Source organism: Alternaria arbusti, assembly GCF_024043155.1.
Source record: "Alternaria arbusti strain BMP 1465 chromosome Unknown scaffold_3, whole genome shotgun sequence".
Taxonomy (NCBI): Eukaryota; Fungi; Ascomycota; class Dothideomycetes; order Pleosporales; family Pleosporaceae; genus Alternaria; species Alternaria arbusti.
This window is the reverse complement of record NW_026249943.1, coordinates 1,734,877-1,751,816: the sequence shown is the minus strand read 5'-3', so window position 1 is coordinate 1,751,816 and position 16,940 is coordinate 1,734,877. Positions and strand designations below refer to the sequence as shown.

At 52.9% G+C, this 16,940-nt stretch overlaps 7 protein-coding genes across 7 annotated transcripts; 4 read left to right on the top strand and 3 right to left on the bottom strand.

Moving 5' to 3' along the window:
- Window positions 1-3,404: 3,404 nt before the first annotated feature.
- J4E86_003255 (uncharacterized protein) lies at window positions 3,405-4,796 on the bottom strand (the record flags this gene model as incomplete). Its single annotated transcript, XM_051443811.1, has 1 exon — window positions 3,405-4,796. One exon carries the CDS (start codon window positions 4,794-4,796, stop codon window positions 3,405-3,407), a length of 1,392 nt encoding a protein of 463 aa, XP_051305306.1.
- Window positions 4,797-5,694: 898 nt separating this feature from the next.
- Window positions 5,695-6,081, top strand: J4E86_003254 (uncharacterized protein; the record flags this gene model as incomplete). The annotated part of the gene is made up of 3 exons (XM_051443810.1): window positions 5,695-5,724; window positions 5,850-5,943; window positions 5,993-6,081. 3 exons carry the CDS (start codon window positions 5,695-5,697, stop codon window positions 6,079-6,081), a joined length of 213 nt encoding a protein of 70 aa, XP_051305305.1.
- An 831-nt stretch (window positions 6,082-6,912) lies between these two features.
- On the top strand, window positions 6,913-8,225 carry J4E86_003253 (uncharacterized protein; the record flags this gene model as incomplete). The annotated part of the gene is made up of 2 exons (XM_051443809.1): window positions 6,913-6,943; window positions 6,991-8,225. 2 exons carry the CDS (start codon window positions 6,913-6,915, stop codon window positions 8,223-8,225), a joined length of 1,266 nt encoding a protein of 421 aa, XP_051305304.1.
- A 134-nt stretch (window positions 8,226-8,359) lies between these two features.
- On the bottom strand, window positions 8,360-10,975 carry MON1 (Vacuolar fusion protein mon1; the record flags this gene model as incomplete). The annotated part of the gene is made up of 4 exons (XM_051443808.1): window positions 8,360-8,603; window positions 8,694-8,875; window positions 9,358-10,229; window positions 10,282-10,975. 4 exons carry the CDS (start codon window positions 10,973-10,975, stop codon window positions 8,360-8,362), a joined length of 1,992 nt encoding a protein of 663 aa, XP_051305303.1.
- Window positions 10,976-11,769: 794 nt separating this feature from the next.
- J4E86_003251 (uncharacterized protein) lies at window positions 11,770-12,783 on the top strand (the record flags this gene model as incomplete). The annotated part of the gene is made up of 1 exon (XM_051443807.1): window positions 11,770-12,783. The coding sequence occupies one exon, from the start codon at window positions 11,770-11,772 to the stop codon at window positions 12,781-12,783; it is 1,014 nt and encodes a 337-aa protein (XP_051305302.1).
- Window positions 12,784-13,048: 265 nt separating this feature from the next.
- Window positions 13,049-14,860, bottom strand: J4E86_003250 (uncharacterized protein; the record flags this gene model as incomplete). Its single annotated transcript, XM_051443806.1, has 6 exons — window positions 13,049-13,668; window positions 13,746-13,981; window positions 14,041-14,093; window positions 14,140-14,252; window positions 14,448-14,627; window positions 14,677-14,860. 6 exons carry the CDS (start codon window positions 14,858-14,860, stop codon window positions 13,049-13,051), a joined length of 1,386 nt encoding a protein of 461 aa, XP_051305301.1.
- Window positions 14,861-16,092: 1,232 nt separating this feature from the next.
- Window positions 16,093-16,516, top strand: RPL29 (60S ribosomal protein L29; the record flags this gene model as incomplete). Its single annotated transcript, XM_051443805.1, has 4 exons — window positions 16,093-16,099; window positions 16,156-16,207; window positions 16,322-16,424; window positions 16,481-16,516. The coding sequence occupies 4 exons, from the start codon at window positions 16,093-16,095 to the stop codon at window positions 16,514-16,516; spliced, it is 198 nt and encodes a 65-aa protein (XP_051305300.1).
- Between the last annotated feature and the right edge of the window lie 424 nt (window positions 16,517-16,940).

The following is a 16,940-nucleotide window of genomic DNA, read 5'->3' as shown; positions in this document are numbered from 1 at the left end:
TTCCTTCGAAATACCTTTGGATGCCCGCGGTTTCGCATCAAAGCTGCGATCACTCAATCAACTTTGTCTTGTTTCGAAACCATTACTGTGCTGGACAGGTCGGGAGTAATGGTGGATGGTGTGCTGATGCGATTATGCTCACGCGATCGCCAAAACCTGTAGGTCCTCCAGCCTGCCTGGTCAGAAAGAGCTATTGATTGGGAATGGCATGTGGGGTCAAGATACTTCATCTGGGACACGTGCGCTCTCACATGAGAAAGGGACGTGACTCGACTATCTTGATGCTGGTAACAATATGACCGCTGGATATTGTAGCTCCTCAATCACCCTCTCTGATTGCAGCAGACCGGTACAACCATTGTCGCCAGTACACAGCAGGCTGTAAAGCGACAAGCTACTTGCAATATATCGCCTTGGACAGCCAAGAGACTGCCTTGCGAACAATCCCTATACGACCACCATACGACGGCTATACAGTCGGCTGATCGGCACCCATGTGGTACCCCAGTCCCAACACAAGATATGCGCGAAAGAGGCGAACAAGAACGGCTGAACAACCTCGCTTAGAGAATTTCGCAGCGATATACAGCTTTCGAGTGCATCACATCGCCTCGCATGCATTCGTTACAGCAGGCGGTAAATGGATTTTCTGCACAAGCAGGATTTTGGACGACGTCACCGTGTTCTCAAGACAGACCGAAAACGGGCTCGGTTACAGCCGCACTTGGTGTTTTTGGGTAATGACAGCAAGGCTACATTACCCCATTTGTACCCATGTTCGTCCTTCTCAGTGTTGCGAAGCCAAGCAAGAGGATGCCCCGCATTTCTCTAAACTCTGAATCGGACACCTTGGCCACAGCGAATCAACGGTCAGCAGTATGGTAAAACGGGTATCGTGGAACATCGGCGTGCGGATGCGGCTGAGTCTTGAAGCTTGCGTACGTGGAGTCGAATTCCTTGATACCGCGCAATTACAGGGATAGATGGAGAACGGACGACTCGTCAAGATGTCGATCAGTGGCACAGTCCGATACGTATCGGCCTTGTACCTGATAATTCGGCACGTCATCTTGTCAATCTTTACAGACAGTATGGCAAAGCATTCCAATGATCGATCTTTAGCTTTTCTGGCGCACCACATGTCCAGACATCAGCTTTTTGTAGGAGTCGATCATCATTTGCGGTTACCAGCACCGCACTCGAGTAATGCGCAATATTACCATCTCCTGCTGATCTGTAGTAGATCCCGAGGTCTCTGCATCAACAGTACTCGTCAGTCGGCGACGCGCACCGGCGAGGTAATTACAACTGTTTATGCGTCGCATCGCATTTTCAAGAAAACGTCACAGGTAAACAAATGAGCTCACCGCTACGGAGACCTCTTCCCCCACTAGTCAAGGGAGCAGAACAGTACGTTCGACTGTGCCGAGACCGATGCATGATCTCGGACGAAATGTCCGTACAACTAGTATACCTCCAGTTCATCCCAGCAATCTGCGCACCACAAAACGCAATCAGAAGTTTGTTTCGTTGCTAAAGTAAGATGAAAGTCGGATAGGCGGCGTGAATGGAGGATATCCGTCGCGTTATCGCGTCATTCGCGCCGATCGGGGCATTACAGACGTTGAGCAACGGGGATGAACTTCGCTTCGGGATCATGATGCGAGGGCAACTACGCAGTAGGTTGTAATCAGATACTCATTCACCGCCCGACCAATGGCCAAAGGACAGAGAGCAGCAAGGCGATCTCGTCATACTTCGAGTGGATTTTCAATTTGACCGTTTCTACAAGTTTGTCACTTGCTCGAAAGATACAACACCGCAATCCGATTAGCGACAATGCCCACCACCGCAATGCTATATCGGAACAAAGCCTCTAAGCATATAGCTTTCCAAACAATCATATCAAGCTCCTCTTTCCTGATCCCCACCTCTACCCAAGAAAAGGAAAAAGAAATGGCCAAGGCACGCTCAAGTAAGCTTACACCGATAATGTACTTCCCACCCGCAGAACAACAAACCAATCGCCCAACCTAGACTCACGATAAGCGAAGACCGATGAACAAGTCTCGGGTCCAGGCCCCCTCACTTTTGCAAAAAGTCTCCGGTGGTGTGTAGCTTGACGATACGTCCCAAGGTGCGACATTTTGTTTCAAGTCAAAGCAGCTGTGTCGAATTGATAACGAACGGGACTAGAGTTGCGAAACAGGACTATTGTGGCTGCTTAGTAGTATGCAGGTAAGTACATGAGTTGAGTGAGTTAGCTGGCTAGGCAGCGGTAGCTACCTTGGTCAGCTTGAACGACGCGGTAGTCCTTGAGGTTAGGCGATATGAGGGTATTCGCGAGGGTTTGGTCACGTTCCATGACAGCGTGAAAGTCAATGTACGAGGCAGACAAACACAAGATCTTTCGACCAGAAGGCCCAGGAGCCAAGATATCACCTGGGCAGGCAGATTTCCCTCTCCTCACACAGCCTCATCTATCTGTGCATCGTGAAGCCGGGGCAAGTACCCAGTCAAAACGCGGAGACATGACGCCGTCTTCGCTAGAGAAAACACAGTAAAGACCGCGAAAATCCGGGGGCATCTTGGTGGTCTTAGTACACGGACTGAGTTCTGGGGGCAAACATGTCGTGTTTAGTAAACCCGTTGCCAAAGCTTATATTAAGAGTCTAGAACTGCACGGGAAGCGGAGCAACGTCCACGGACTGAGCGCAAATAAGCCCTAAAGGTACGGCCGTAGTGTGTTTCGCGATAACAACGAGCAACAGCAGAAAGATTAGCACGATACCACTAAAGACGCAAAGACGGGATCGAGATGAACAGCGAAGAAGGATAGATCTAAATTACTAATAAAGCGCACGCACAATCGCAGACGATGCTGCTTTCGCTGTGCTTTGCTTACCGCCGCCGTGACCGAAAACCAAACCGACCCAATCCGAGGGGTATTCGCAACGCTATGCTTTCTGAACTAAAAACAGGACACACAATTAAACTCTATCTACGGCATCCCAGTACACAAACATGAAGCTAACAACCAAGGCCGAAGTAATACCCATCATGATCAAAACAACGTGATAACGGCCACAAACTTCCCCCAACGGAGGGCGCGAACCCGGCAACGTGTCGTCGGAAGAATTGCGACGAGGAGAGGGTGGTGGTGGTGGCGGAGCAGGTTGCGCTTCGAGGTCAACAGCGCCGTCTTGCTGCTCAACCTCCCCATCTGCACCCACGTTCTCGAGCACACCGCCGGTAATCACCATTGCAGGTGGAGCACCAGCATCTGTAGGAGGTGGAATAGTGTCCGCGAATGTATGATAAGACTGCACGGGTGGACGAAGCGGAGTCCATGGTGTCGCCTTCCTGCGTGGTCGGCGTGAAGGCTTCAGTAAGTGCAGAAACGACTATGTCTTGCCCTTCTCATACTCCATGTCCGCATCCTGAAGCTCGGCTTCCAGCTGTGCGCGGGCCTCCGCATCTGGCGCTGGTGAGCTGGACGCACCTCGCGAACTCGCCGGTCGGGATGGCAGCAACGTAAGGCCTTCGTTGGCGGCTTCGCTATTGTGTAACGACTTTTGGCGCTTGAGGGCGGGTTGTTCGCTATCGGATGTGGGCGCTGCGATTGCGAGGCCGAGCTGGTTTGCTTCGTCGGGATGTTCAGAAATCCATCGGTCGCGCCATCGCTCGCGCATCACGTCGTATATGAACTGGAACTGTATCTTTGACTGAACCATGCCAGCTCGCTGGTCTCGGAGCATCTCCACTACTCTCAGTACAGGATCCTCGTCCTCTGGTACATCGTCCAAGGCGCCCTCGTCAAGCTCCTGCATAAGCCAGTCGAGCGCAATGAAGGTGCCGCTGCGACCGATGCCTGCGCTGCAGTGGACGATGCGTGGGTTGGTCGCGTTGTCTGTGTTCTTGGATCGCGAGATGTCCACCAGCTTCAGCATGCCAGCGCGATCGTCGCCCTCTGGTACCGAGAAGTCTGGCCAGCCAGCGAAGAGCAGATGCCAGATCTTCCTCGACTCGCTGCCGTCGTCCGTTGTCATATCGATTTCCCTCACTTGCGTCCTTGCCTCTTCATCTATTGTGTACGACGCGAGGTGAAGGTTGTGTACAAAGCCGTCTTCGAATTCGTCGTGCTCGTTGATGCGCATGTCCGGACTCGAGGGCGATTGCGGGTAGTAAGGGTAGCATTTCTCTCGGTTCGCTTCGTGGGTCTGGGTCAGCATGACTATGACTGCGGGCGACTGATTCTCCTTCCATATCATGCGCCAGATATGCGACCAGCTGTCGGATTTGGGGCCTTGGGTCGCAATGTACTTGAGCGCCGTCCCAGACTTGGTGGTCTCGAGTAGTATTGGCGAGGCGTTGATGTAATCGAAGTGGCCCTCTGGTACGTCAAGATGCACTCTGTTGGACTGGTATGGGTCGACGTTGATGTATCGGTTGCGGATGGCGTAGTCTTCCCCAAAGCACCTTGCCCACTTGCCGGGTTCGTCGGGTCCAGTCCCCTGGGCCGTATCCCTTAGGCGCTCCATTTGCGCCATCTCCAAGCGATTCCATTTGGTATTTATGTCCTTGCTCTGCTTCAGGAAAGCGGGATAGGGAACTGCATCTTCGCCGTTTGCTTCGCTTGGGACGGGCGCAGTGGAGATGACGAGACTATTCGTGCTCACAGAGGGAGTGTTGGCGGCCGGGGTGTTGAGGGACGAGGTGGTGATTGATCGCGTGCTGTCCTTGCTACGGGAGCGCTTGGACGAGGTAGGCGAGATGGCATCGCCGGCTTGAGCCATGGCTGGGTCGGTCCTGATGAGGACGCCCTTGAGCTTCGCCTTGCGCCGGAGGGCGCGGAGTTTATGCAGCTTGAAGGAGGTGTTGTGGGATTCCGGGAGCGATTCGGGTCCTGGCAGTGGAGGAGCAAGAAAGTTTGACGAGGGGATGGTGACGGGAGGCGGTTAGGTGCAGGCGTGGCGCGTCCAAGAAAGGAATAACGGGCTTGATAGTGGAGTGCCGCAGATGATATGCCTCCACTGACACGTGTGCGACTCGTGGGGGTCCGGGGCCTTGCCAGATTGATATCTAGCGATGGAGCAGCGTATAGCAATACGCTGGGCGACGATGCGCAGTTGTGCAGTGGCCGACCGAGGGACGTTGACAAGCTGATGTCCAAGGCGATTCCGAGACTGTTGTCGCGCGAGGAAGGCGACTGTAAGATTATCCAGCCAACGGCGTGCAGCGCCCAAGAACCAGGTTCCAGCGAGGCGTGTTCTAGATGAGGGGCTGTACGCGAGCGTGTAGTGGAGCAGCTGGCGGGGGTGCGCGGGCAGGTCAAGGCGTTGTCGAGCAGGCTGACAAGGCGGCCGACGTTATCCCAGCGATGGTAGAAGATGCAATCACAGAAAAGAAGACAGGAGACTCAAGATGTTCAGGATCCAAACATTTGTACGTCACCAGAAGAAACAATCAATGAAGCGAGGGTCCACATCAAACGTCAGGCGCGGTCGCGTCACAGGTGCAGGCAGGCCCAGTCCCGGTTGTGTCTAGTCGCTTCCGCTCGCCATTCCGAGGCTGCTCCACGATCCATCACTCCCACACCGTTGCCACCACCCCTCCCCCAACGCAACGCCTGCACGCATCTGCTATCTCGCCGTAGCAGCTACCCGCGCTTGTGAATGCTTGATTGAACAAACCATGGGTGCTCCCTGGTTCGCTCTCTTCGAGGTTTGTGCCGTTCCCCACCCGAACAGAGACATCAAGCTGACAGCTGGGCAAGGCTTGGGCCGTCGCAAAGGCACGTCGGCAATCCTCTATATTCTCATGTCGCTACAGCTACTGACTCTTCGAAGCTCATTCGCTCACCGGCATTCAACCGAGCCATCCAGAAGGCCTATCGCAAGATCAACAGGCTGCCCGACTTTGAGCAGAAGAATGGCGGAGGCAGTATGTTTTGATCAACACCGCCTCGACGATTAAGTACTGACTTCTCCAGGAACCGGCCCATCATCCATCGACCACTTCAAAGATGAAGTGAAGAACCAGTTCCGCGAACTCACATGGCAAAAGCGCCCTCCCAAATGAAAACGCCTTCAATTCCAGACCGCCCCTCTCCTCTCTATACGAAACGCATAACGAATACATCGGACACCCCGCGACATGCGACACCTGGCATCTGATTCGGCATGAGACGGAAGTACAATGATCGAAGAGCGTGCGACGGGTACAACACGAGTCACGCGAACGAAGATGCGTCTTCTGGGGCTAGAGGGCAAAACGACAGGACATGATTCCGTTGGACGTTCGGCTTCGCCAAGCATCGTCCCATGCCGAGCATGTTCTTCACCACACATTCCACCAGACCATTCTGGATCCACTTTGTCCTAGCTCGACGAAGGAGACTACAAGCTTGCTCAGAAGACAGGACGAGACAGACGTCCCTTTCATATGGTGGCTGAGACACGAACATGCGAGCTTTCAACTTTCGACTTGGTGCCAATCTTGGATCCATATGCTCTATGTCTACTACCCCCATATGTTCTTTGGAAGCCATGGAAGCCAGGATTGTTCGTAGCACTCTCTCTACAATGCCACGCATTCTCGCTCGACTCAAGTGTGCAACACATATACGAAGACACCGCTCCTAAACTGGGTGCTGCGATCGTGGCAGACATCTGTGATCGATGCATTACCGCATCGATACAATTCGCCGGATGCGATAGCCGTGAGCGCATCGCCGCCTCAGATGTACTATCGTGCCAAGTGGATGTTGATCACGAGGTCTAATCGTGACATACCTCTTCATGAATGCATTGTTACGTCATGCATGAATCACAACCATCTGCTTCTTATACCGTCACTTCACCCAACGTCAACTGACACAGCAATCGATTCACACAACTCACACACTACAACATGCCTTCTGCAATAGTCACCGGAGCAACTGGTACGTACCAAAGTTATTCCATTCGGTCCTATCCTCACCTCGCCTAGGCATCCTTGGCCGTGAGATTGTCTCCGAACTCAGCCAACACCGCCAACAATGGCCCACGATTCATGCCCTCTCGCGCAGCAAGAAGGAAGACTATGCCGACAATGTCATTCACAACCACATTGACTTACAATCGTCTCCCGATGAGATGGCCAACGATCTCAAGAACGTGCGCGGCGAATACATCTTCTTCGCCGCCTACCTAGCCCAAGACAAAGAAGAAGACGCCTGGGAAGTCAACGGCCGCATGCTCTCCAACTTCCTCTCCGCCCTCGAAAAGACCGGCGCAGTCTCAGATGTCAAGAGAATCATCCTAGTATGCGGTTGCAAGCAATACGGCGTCCACCTAGGCATGCCCAAACAGCCCATGACGGAAGACTTACCCTGGCTAACCGACACCTCGAAATGGCCCCCAAACTTCTACTACAACCAGCAAAACATCCTGCACGATTTCTGCACCAAGCACAATAAAGAGTGGGTAGCCACCTACCCCAACGACGTCATCGGTTTCGCCATGGGGAATTTCATGAACCTCTCGTCCGCCATCGCTCTCTACACCCTCGTATCCAAAGAGCTCTCTGGAAACGAAGGCCTGACCTTCCCCGGCTCACCCACTTTCTACACCAAATTCGACTCCTTCACCTCCTCCAAACTGCACGCCGAGTTCTGTGCCTGGGCGGCTCTGGAGCCGCGCGCTGCGAATCAAGCTTTCAACGTCGTCAACGGCGATGTAGAGAGTTGGCAGAACCTCTGGCCCAAGGTTGTTGAGTACTTTGGCGGGAGGGTCAAGCCCGATCAGTTCAAAGAGGCGTATGCAAGCGATGGTGTGGGATCCAGCCTAATCAAGAAAGTCGTGGGCAAAGATGACATGTCGAGTACTATGGAAATGGCGCCTCAGCCTCCCATCAGCGTTGTTGCAGATGAGATTGGGATTAAGGGCACGCCGGCGCTGGAGAAGAATGTCGTGGAGCAGCATGTGGATTTGGTCAAGTGGTCGCAGCTAGACGATGTCAAGGCTGCATGGGAACGTCTTGCTGAGCGCGAAGGTTTGGACAAGAGTATCCTTGACAAGGCGACGTGGGCTTTCACCGGGTTCGCACTGGGACGCAATTTTGATCTGGTGATTAGCATGAGCAAGGCAAGGGAGTATGGCTGGACGGGCTACAGAGATACTTGGGCAAGTCTGAGAGATGTGTTTGAGCAGATGAGGGGAGCTGGCTATTTGCCAAAGGCTTAGTTGGAGATGCACTGCATAGTGTCTCTGATGATAGTCGCAATAAAGATGTTTGTGGTATACTTTTATTTTCCCCTTGCCTTGCTTTAATGGGTATATAAGCTCTACCGATTGTAACACCTTGCGTGGTTGAAATTCTAGAATACAGCACCTCCAATGATGAACACTCTCTCCTCTTCTCGTCGCACCCACTGAATGACCTTGTTCGCACTCTGTGCAAGCGCTGCTCTCGACGTATTTGCCGGCGCAACAGCATAAAGCTCAAACAGCGGTGTACTCCACGCTAACGCTATACACGTCGTGTTGGTTTCATGATGCACCTTAAGCGTCGACGGCTTGTTGTGCAGATTACTGTGAAGTTTATTGTACAGGTCGATCAATCTAGAGGAGACGATAGTGTCAGCAAGGCTTCTTGGTATGCATGTGGGGCAGTTGATTGCGAGATCACGTGCGAGGTGTGGGGATACGGACCGTCTCTTCTCCAGATCGCCCTCAAAGTAAGGTGTATAGCTCGGCATAGTAAACTGCACGTTACCCCTCGACTTGTACAGAAAGTGCCTCAGCGGACTGCCGGGCACAATGTCTGTACAAGTGGGACGGCCTTGCTGCACAGCTGTGCGTATAGCCTCAATGGACCCATTGCGTTGCAAGCTCTGCGGAAACACCCGTTAGCCCACGAAACATCTACCGAATGCATTGCTCTCTTGTTAAATGATCCTAGCCATATTGGAACCAAACGAACGGGACCATCGAAGGACCGAAAGGACGCGGTGACCGGGGCAAAGGGAAGGGAATGCGGAATCCGACCGGGAGGATGGGCTAGGACATCGGAGATGCTGACGTCCGAAGCCGAATCGCAAAGTTGCCCCGTGGGCCTCGTACGGGTATACAATTCGCGCTTACCGGCAATAAACCCATGAGAACCCATGGGCGAACACCGAGAATGAGTCAATTTCGCCTCCGAGCCCGTTCAAGCCCACATCGTTCGACGCATCAATCTTAAGGCACGGGACAACGTCCTGGGGCGGGAAACAGAGGCCATTTGACTAGCACTCCACGCGTCCTCACGTCTCATCCCGGTCCCCCGTGTATTAAGGAGACTTTGCAGTGGAATGTAAAGAAACTGTGGGCTTACCTCGACTAAATCATCCCTCATACGTCTAAGCTCGAAGAAGCTTTCCTTCTCCGCACTGATCAGGAGGACCGCGACCTCGTCGTCCGCTCCATCGCTCGTGCGAGGCCGCTCTTGCATTTGCTCCGTTGGATGTTCGAGATTGAGGAAGCTTACGTACATGTACAAGTAGCCGGTGTTGTTGAACCCTGGCAAGCATAGTGGGATCCAGTTTTCTCCACCCCCAGCCTTGACGCTACCGGCTTCAAAGAGCATGTTGAAGATCAGGTGCAGGTCACCAGGGTGCAGACTATGCTTCTTGGGCCGGACGACGGACACGAGCTTCCCGGATGCGACGAGAAGACCGTAGAGCAGGTTCTCGGAGCGGGTCTTCAAGAGTGTGTTGTTGATGGTGGTGCGATGGGACTTGCGGAGCTTGAGGCACTCGAGAGCGGAGAGCAGTGTCGATGGTGAGCCTCTTGTGAAGCCATCTGCAAGCGCTGATAGTAGTGTCTCTGTTCCCTGCAGCGGTCTGCGAAGATCGTAGTTCGCACGCGCAGCAAACATGCGCTCCATACTAGGAAGCGTGAGAGTGGATAGGATCTGCATGTAGAGTGCCTCGAGCTGTGACCGGAGCTGGGAGTCGCTCTCTGGTAAACGCGTGATGGCTACCAGATTCAGCGGGCCCTTGGACATGACGACAAAGCGTACGTCTCCTGCTGTGAATCCTCTCAATATATCGTTGGTGGACTGGTAAAAGGATATGATGGTCTGTACGACACCAATGTAGTTCGTGATGAGCTGGTCGTCGCCATGTCGGCTGTAGATGGGCTTGCCGGCACTCGAGAGGATGAGGAAATGCTTCAGTTTTGCGCGCCACTGGTGCATAACGGCTTCTATTGACTACATCAGCGAGGGCTACCTCTAGGTACATGCCGTGTGTCTGACCTTCATTCGACCCGTCCAAGGCCATCTCATCGACCTCATCGAACTCGCGACGAAAAGCCTCCTCAAAGTATGGGTCCGGCGGGAACATGCTTTGCGCTTCGGCATCGACGAACTTGTGGCCCAGCGTCCTGAGCAGTGACTTCTCTTGCTCGGACTTCTCTGCCTGGCCCATGACTTCGCCCAGGAGGCTCTCCTGATAGCCTGCCGCCTCTATTGTCGGCGCATAGCTGCGTATACTCGCGCCGTCGTCGGCATCGCTGAGGTTGTGAGCGCCTAGGCTTGCGCCCAAGACGTCGCGTGTCTTGGGTCCCGAGGACGTGGGCGACTCATCTTTCGCGTCGGTCGCGAACGCCTGTGTCCGCGCTACAGACAGCTGTGTGGTGGCTTTGGAGAGGAGTTGGGGTCTCCCAGCGGCCGTAGAGTGCGACGTCGAGGGTCGTGAGAGTAAACCGAGGGCGGGTCGGGGTGGCAGCGGCGGAGGGGTTTCTTCTTTGGTCGCCACCGAGCTTGCAGACGTGCTGCGCGAGAAGTTCCGTATTATGCTGAGGGTTGGATTGGCAAAGTCCTGCTGCTCAATCGGGTCCCCAGTAATCGACTTGGCCGACGCATTGCTGCTCTCCTGCGTGGGTGTTGTGGGCGAGCTGGGTCCCTCAGAGATCGGCGTCTGGGGCTCAGCATTCCCAGTCTCGGCCATCAAGACAGCGGGCGAGGGTCATCTAGACAGCGGGTTGGTGTTTACTATGGCATGGCGCGTCAACAGAGGCGTGCATGTCGCGAAGCTCCGTGATCGTGACGCTTATCCATGTAATCCAACACGCTTGGGCCAATGACGTGGCTGTTCTATCATCGACACTGCACCACTGCATGATCGACTCGCGCTGACCCCGTCTCGCTTCTGCAAAGACATGGGCATGACATGCGCGCAGGAATCCTATTCCTAGCATACCGACACCTCACACTGGTGCGCGTTGCTCACCGGACCCCACAAATAGCTACCATCTGCCCGTCTCACCTACCTACCCTCCGCTACACTCACGGTTACTTCACCGACACCATCAAGACTTCACAACTTCCATCCTGTTTCCCGCCACGCGCAATCGTGCGCTGACGCATTCTCGCCTCGTCTCGTACTCAGCTGTGCCAGCATAGCTTACTATTCTTAGCTTAACTAGGCGTACAGCATTTCCTTATCCGGTATCTCATAGGGCTCGTACAAAGTGTGGTTGGTATCTCAGGCGTAGTGAGAGTAGCGGTATGCATGATGACCTATTATCAGCCTCGTGTTTGGGCGACTTGACGAAAAAGTAAACCAAGTGAGCCAGAACAGAGAGCATCACGCGCCTTCCGCGGTACGGTCTGGGCAGCACGGTGTATTACAGCAAAGGAGTTCTCAATTTGGTCAAAGCCATCGGACCTCGCTCTCGCAAGCAGATTCCCCCAATACTCCACACTGGCGCCGGTGCTATGTATCGAAGTCCGAATCAACCTATGCCACACCTCTCAACGACAGACAACGTAACGACCATCAACTATACTCTGGAGTGGCCTCATTTCGAGAACCCCAGCAACACCACATTTGCCGGACAAACACAAATCGACATTTGTCGATGTCCAAGATCCGATCTTCCCTCGCAAGACAGCAGAGAGCCGGGCCACATCTACACTCGAAGCAAATGCGTCGGCCCCGAAGTCCGCTTCAAAACGAGAAAAGAAGAGCTATGGGTGCTCCAATCCGCCTCTGGACCAGTCAACATGTTGCGACCGGCAACAAAAGAAGAAAAGGAGCGCCGCAACCAAGTCCATGAAGATGCCGAGCCGACAGTATACGAACGCCGAAACTTCCTTCTCCTGACAGGCCCGTGCCCGCGCGGACGGTACCAAGCGTTTGCGACTCAAAAGTGGTTAGAAAGCATCGGTCCATCTGCTCGCCAACACGTTACAAGCCTATCTCTTCTCGTGCAACCCTACGAAGAAGACTGTTCAGCACAGGCTACGCAAAGAGCATTTGCCGAGCTAGCCAACTACATTCTGGAGCATTTGACTGGATTCAAGACACTGTGTCTCAACATATGGAATGATGAGATGAGCCTCTGGGGTGCGGCGAGCGAGTTCAGCATTCTTCTACACAGAGATGATGTAAAGATCATAGTCGGGTGTATTTTGTGGAGTGGTGAGACAAGAGAGTACAGCAATGCTAGAGCATTCTTTGAGGCCATGACTACACCGCCACACACAAAAACCACGCGGCCATTCAGCAATCAAATAATGGGCGATGATAATGGGGAGGATAGCCCGGACGAGCAAGACCAGGCTCAGGAAGATTTGTCCAATGGACTCGCCACGACAGGGGATGAGATAAGGAATGACGGAGAGCCCAAAAAGACGTCAGCGTCTTCACCAGTTCTCAAATCCGACACCGAAGACGAGATTGGATCTGAGGATGATTGGACCGACGCAGCTATGAGTCCGATGGAAACTGAGAAAGATTGGCAGATATTATAAACACTCTTTGGGTATCACATTAGTTGCTATGACGCAGCAGGTAGAAACATGCCGGGTGAAATTCTATCGTGACCTTTGGTGCTTGGGCAGCACTGACGCAGGGAAGGCATGTATCATGCACATTGAGAATGCACGATGAAGAACCCACAATACAGACGAGGTAGGCATCATCTAAATACAGTACCAAACGTCTATTTCGAACTGCTACCAGAGCTTTCCATTTGACTTTGCACTTTCGTCTCACAAGACATTCGGCATCCCTGCCTCAAGACGTAAGCCTGAACATCGGATGATCGTCACCTAGATTGTCAGCATCCACCTCTTGCAGTCTTCCATCCCTCTCGCCCCTCTCCCTCTTCGCGTTCTCCCATTTGACTAAGAACAAAAGTCCGGTGCAAGCCGCAGCACAGATCCACAACAAACCCAGACTGGTCCCATATCCCGTCCGAAACCCTGGCAGTTCGCTCTCCAGAAAGATGTTACTCGCAACGACACCTCCCAGGTTACCGAATCCAACTTGCATAGCGGAGCTGACCGAACGCTTGTAGTGTCCAGACACCAGATTCGACATCCAGGCGAGCACGATGGGCTGAGTAATGAAACCGCCAGGTGTGACGAGAAAGAGGGCAAAGTACTTTACGCCAGCTGGGAGGTTCTCTTGGGCGAGAAGCATGATGTAACCAATTGATGCGACGACGAGTCCGAACATGCAAAACCAATAGCGATGGCGCATGCGATCGCTTAGCCAGGCTGCTGCCACGGCTGCAATGGTTGCCACGATGAATATAGGTATCGAACGTACTTGGGCGGCGGAAGACGTGTAACCGAGTCCTTTGACGATAGTTGGAGTGAAGATGGAACCAGCAGTGCCGGTATTGACGACTCCTAATAGGTGGAAGCGCATGGTCAGCACGTATCCTACTGCAGATGCTGGGAAGTGAGATAGCACTGAGAATACTCACCAAAGTATGCAAGAGTCCCCAGATAGATCTTGGGGTCTGAAAAGATTCGCTTCGCAGCTTTCTTGTCCAATCTGTCCATGACAGCATCACCCGTGTCGGCGTTGAGGCGTGCTAGGAGAAGGGTCTTCTCTTCCATGTTCAAGAATCCTGCTTTCTCGGGCCACCCAGGTATCCAGAAATACATGATGACACCGAATGCAACGGTGACGGCACCCTCGATGATGAAGATCCAGCGCCTAAATAGTCGACCAAGTCAGTGTTTGTTTCATATACAATCATGGTGAGGTGTACTTACCATCCTCCGTAGCCTGCGATGCCGTCCATCTTGGCAATAGCGAATGCAAGGAGCTACACGAGGTTAGTACGAACTACCGATTGACATATGTATACTTACGCCACCGAATGCTCCAGCGATGATGCTCGCGCTGAAGAAGAGGGTGATGCGCCACTGAAGCTCGTAACGCTTGTAATACATCGATATCAGGTACAGGCATCCAGGAAACAAACCTGAATGTTGGTTTGTGAAGTCAGTAAATGTTGCACCTGCGATTCGTACATGGACAGTACTAACCAGCTTCGAAAAGACCTAGCAGAAGGCGCATCGCTAATAGACCGCCGAAGTTGGTGATAAGGCCTATTCCGACCGTCGAAAGGCATGAGACTCGTTAGCATGGCACTCACATGCCAATTTCCGCGACTAACCCCAGCATATCATGATCAGGCTAAGCCATGTCGAAGGCTTCATCTTTTTCAGGATGAGATTTGACGGTACCTCAAAGAGGACATAGGGGACAAAAAATATCGATAAAGCGAGGTTGTAACGATAGGCCAACGGGCCTGTCATGTTCAAGTCCTCGGTCAAACCTTGGATCTTCGCATTGCCTATTTCCTATTAGCTCATAAATATGCTACTAGAGTAGCAGCAACATACCAATGTTGACACGGTCCAAAAAGGCTAGGAGAAATAGAACAAAGAGAGGCGGAAGAACGCGAAGGTCGCATTTCCGAAGGAGCTTCTTCTCAGCGTACGGGTCGATATGAGTTCCGTATGTATCGTTAAGCACCACGGTCTTATCGTCTGGCACACTCGATGGTTTCATTGTCGGATTCTCCATGGCCGATGTAAGAGTGACGACGACGCTTAATCGACGTCTGGGCTACAGGATATATAGAGCACGGCGATTTCTGGGATGTAGTCGCCCCGAAGCTGCAGCATATTACTACCTCAGTAAGGGTTGATGAGGCGTGATTAATAGTAGCCAATTAAACGATATCGTCATTCATCGGCGTGCACACCCGGTGGACGGGCACGGTTCCGCGTTCTGGGGAAGCCTGCGAGATAGTGGAATAGTGCCTCATGTCTTCCGCTGATCGACAAAGAATATGGGACGGCTTGGGACAGTAGTGACTAGCCTTGGCTTGAGACGTTGGTAGCCAGGTGAGGCTGGGTGAAAAGCAAGGCAGCGACAAAGTGCAGACATCAGGTACGAGGGTGCGATACGGCAACACCGCCTTCTACACTCAATAACCATGCACTGCTCTTTCCTGAAATTGCGAGACGTACTAAATTGCGTGTTGAAACTAAATATGCGTGTACCGGATCTGCCACGAACACAATAGTTTCGCAAACGACGCCTATCTCGAGGGAGTACATCGCTTTAGATGACAGGCCATCCTTCCCAAATGAAAAGTGCCGACGTCGAAGGGTACTTGTAATGACCGATTTTAAAGAAGCAGTCAGGAATGAGGGCGGTGCCAAGTGACAGTGACGCCATCCGGTGAGGATTAAGTTGCCATTGAAACTTAAAAACACAAGCACGACCGGAACTCCAGGAAGTGTGTGTGCGAGCTCGGGAGATATTGACATCATCCCACCGAATTTAGGAAAGAGATGAAACACGTGTTAGAAGTAAGCACGTTCGAAGTCTACATCGCCTTAAGATGTTGTAGACTTTTAGTCTTATATTAGCGTAAACTGGAGCCCAACTGTTCGGCTTCCCCTTGTGTAAGGTGATGCCAGAATGCTGGTCATGAACTCCGTTGTTCGCGCGAAAGTCGTGTCGGCAAACCATGCGAGGATGATGCAGCAATGGAGCAAACAGCGATATTGCGAGCCACTCTCTAGAATCCTGTGATTGATTTTCGAATGTTACCTGCGAGGACTGAAGGCATGGTGATGTTGTGATGCCCACCTGGTGTTGCCGGTGCACAAGCCTCGTCACGCTACCACTAGCGCGAAATCCCGCTCGCTTACGAGCTGCACCACACCTGGGCACAGCAAATTCGTTCCCCGACATCAGCTCTTCGACAATACCACACAGCCAAATCGACATCCACAACCGTCGCCATGGCCAGTACGTTGACGGTAGCTCACGAGTTACATGGCCAGAATACTAACAGAGCTGCGCAGAATCCAAGAACTCGTCCCAGCACAACCAGTCCAAGAAGAACCACCGTAACGGGTACGCATCACCCTCCTCCATCGCACGCGCCATCGTCCCACAGATGAACCATCTACAACGCGAAGGATCATGGATGCCTAGATGAGAACAAAAGCTGATGCAATGGCAATACAGTATCAAGAAGCCCAAGACCCACCGTTACCCCTCGCTCAAGGGAACCGACCCCAAGTTCAGGAGGAACCACAGGCATGCTCTTCACGGCACCATGCGCGCTCTGGTGCGTACCAACACCTCACCATCCCACGGGAACACGGCCCGCTAACCAATACACAGAAGGAGGTCAAGGAGGGCAAGCGCGACTCGGCATAAAGGACGATACGATCACGAGCGAGCGACGATGGCGGTTTTCGATTCCTTTATGAGACATCTGGTCGGCGTCAATGGCATTCGGACTTTCTATGACAGCTTCGAACTCAAGGGATTGGAGCACGCGGCTTCACGCCTACTGCAGGCATGAAATGCGGCAATGAAACAAGTCGAAAAGTCAGGTCGGTTCCACCAGCGCGCGACTGTCCAAGTGATGTGTTAGGCTGTTCGATCGTTCGCAGCGAGTCCAGGTAAGTCAGAGAGACCAACGAGGTGCAAACCTCAACCCAGCCATTAGTGTGTACAGCAACAGAGCTCTTCCATGCTCGACCTGCTGAAGGAAAATCTATCGTGGCAAGAACAAGCACCCCCATCATTACCAAACACACGACCTTCTACCCCGTAAGGTACGTGTGCATGAAGATGG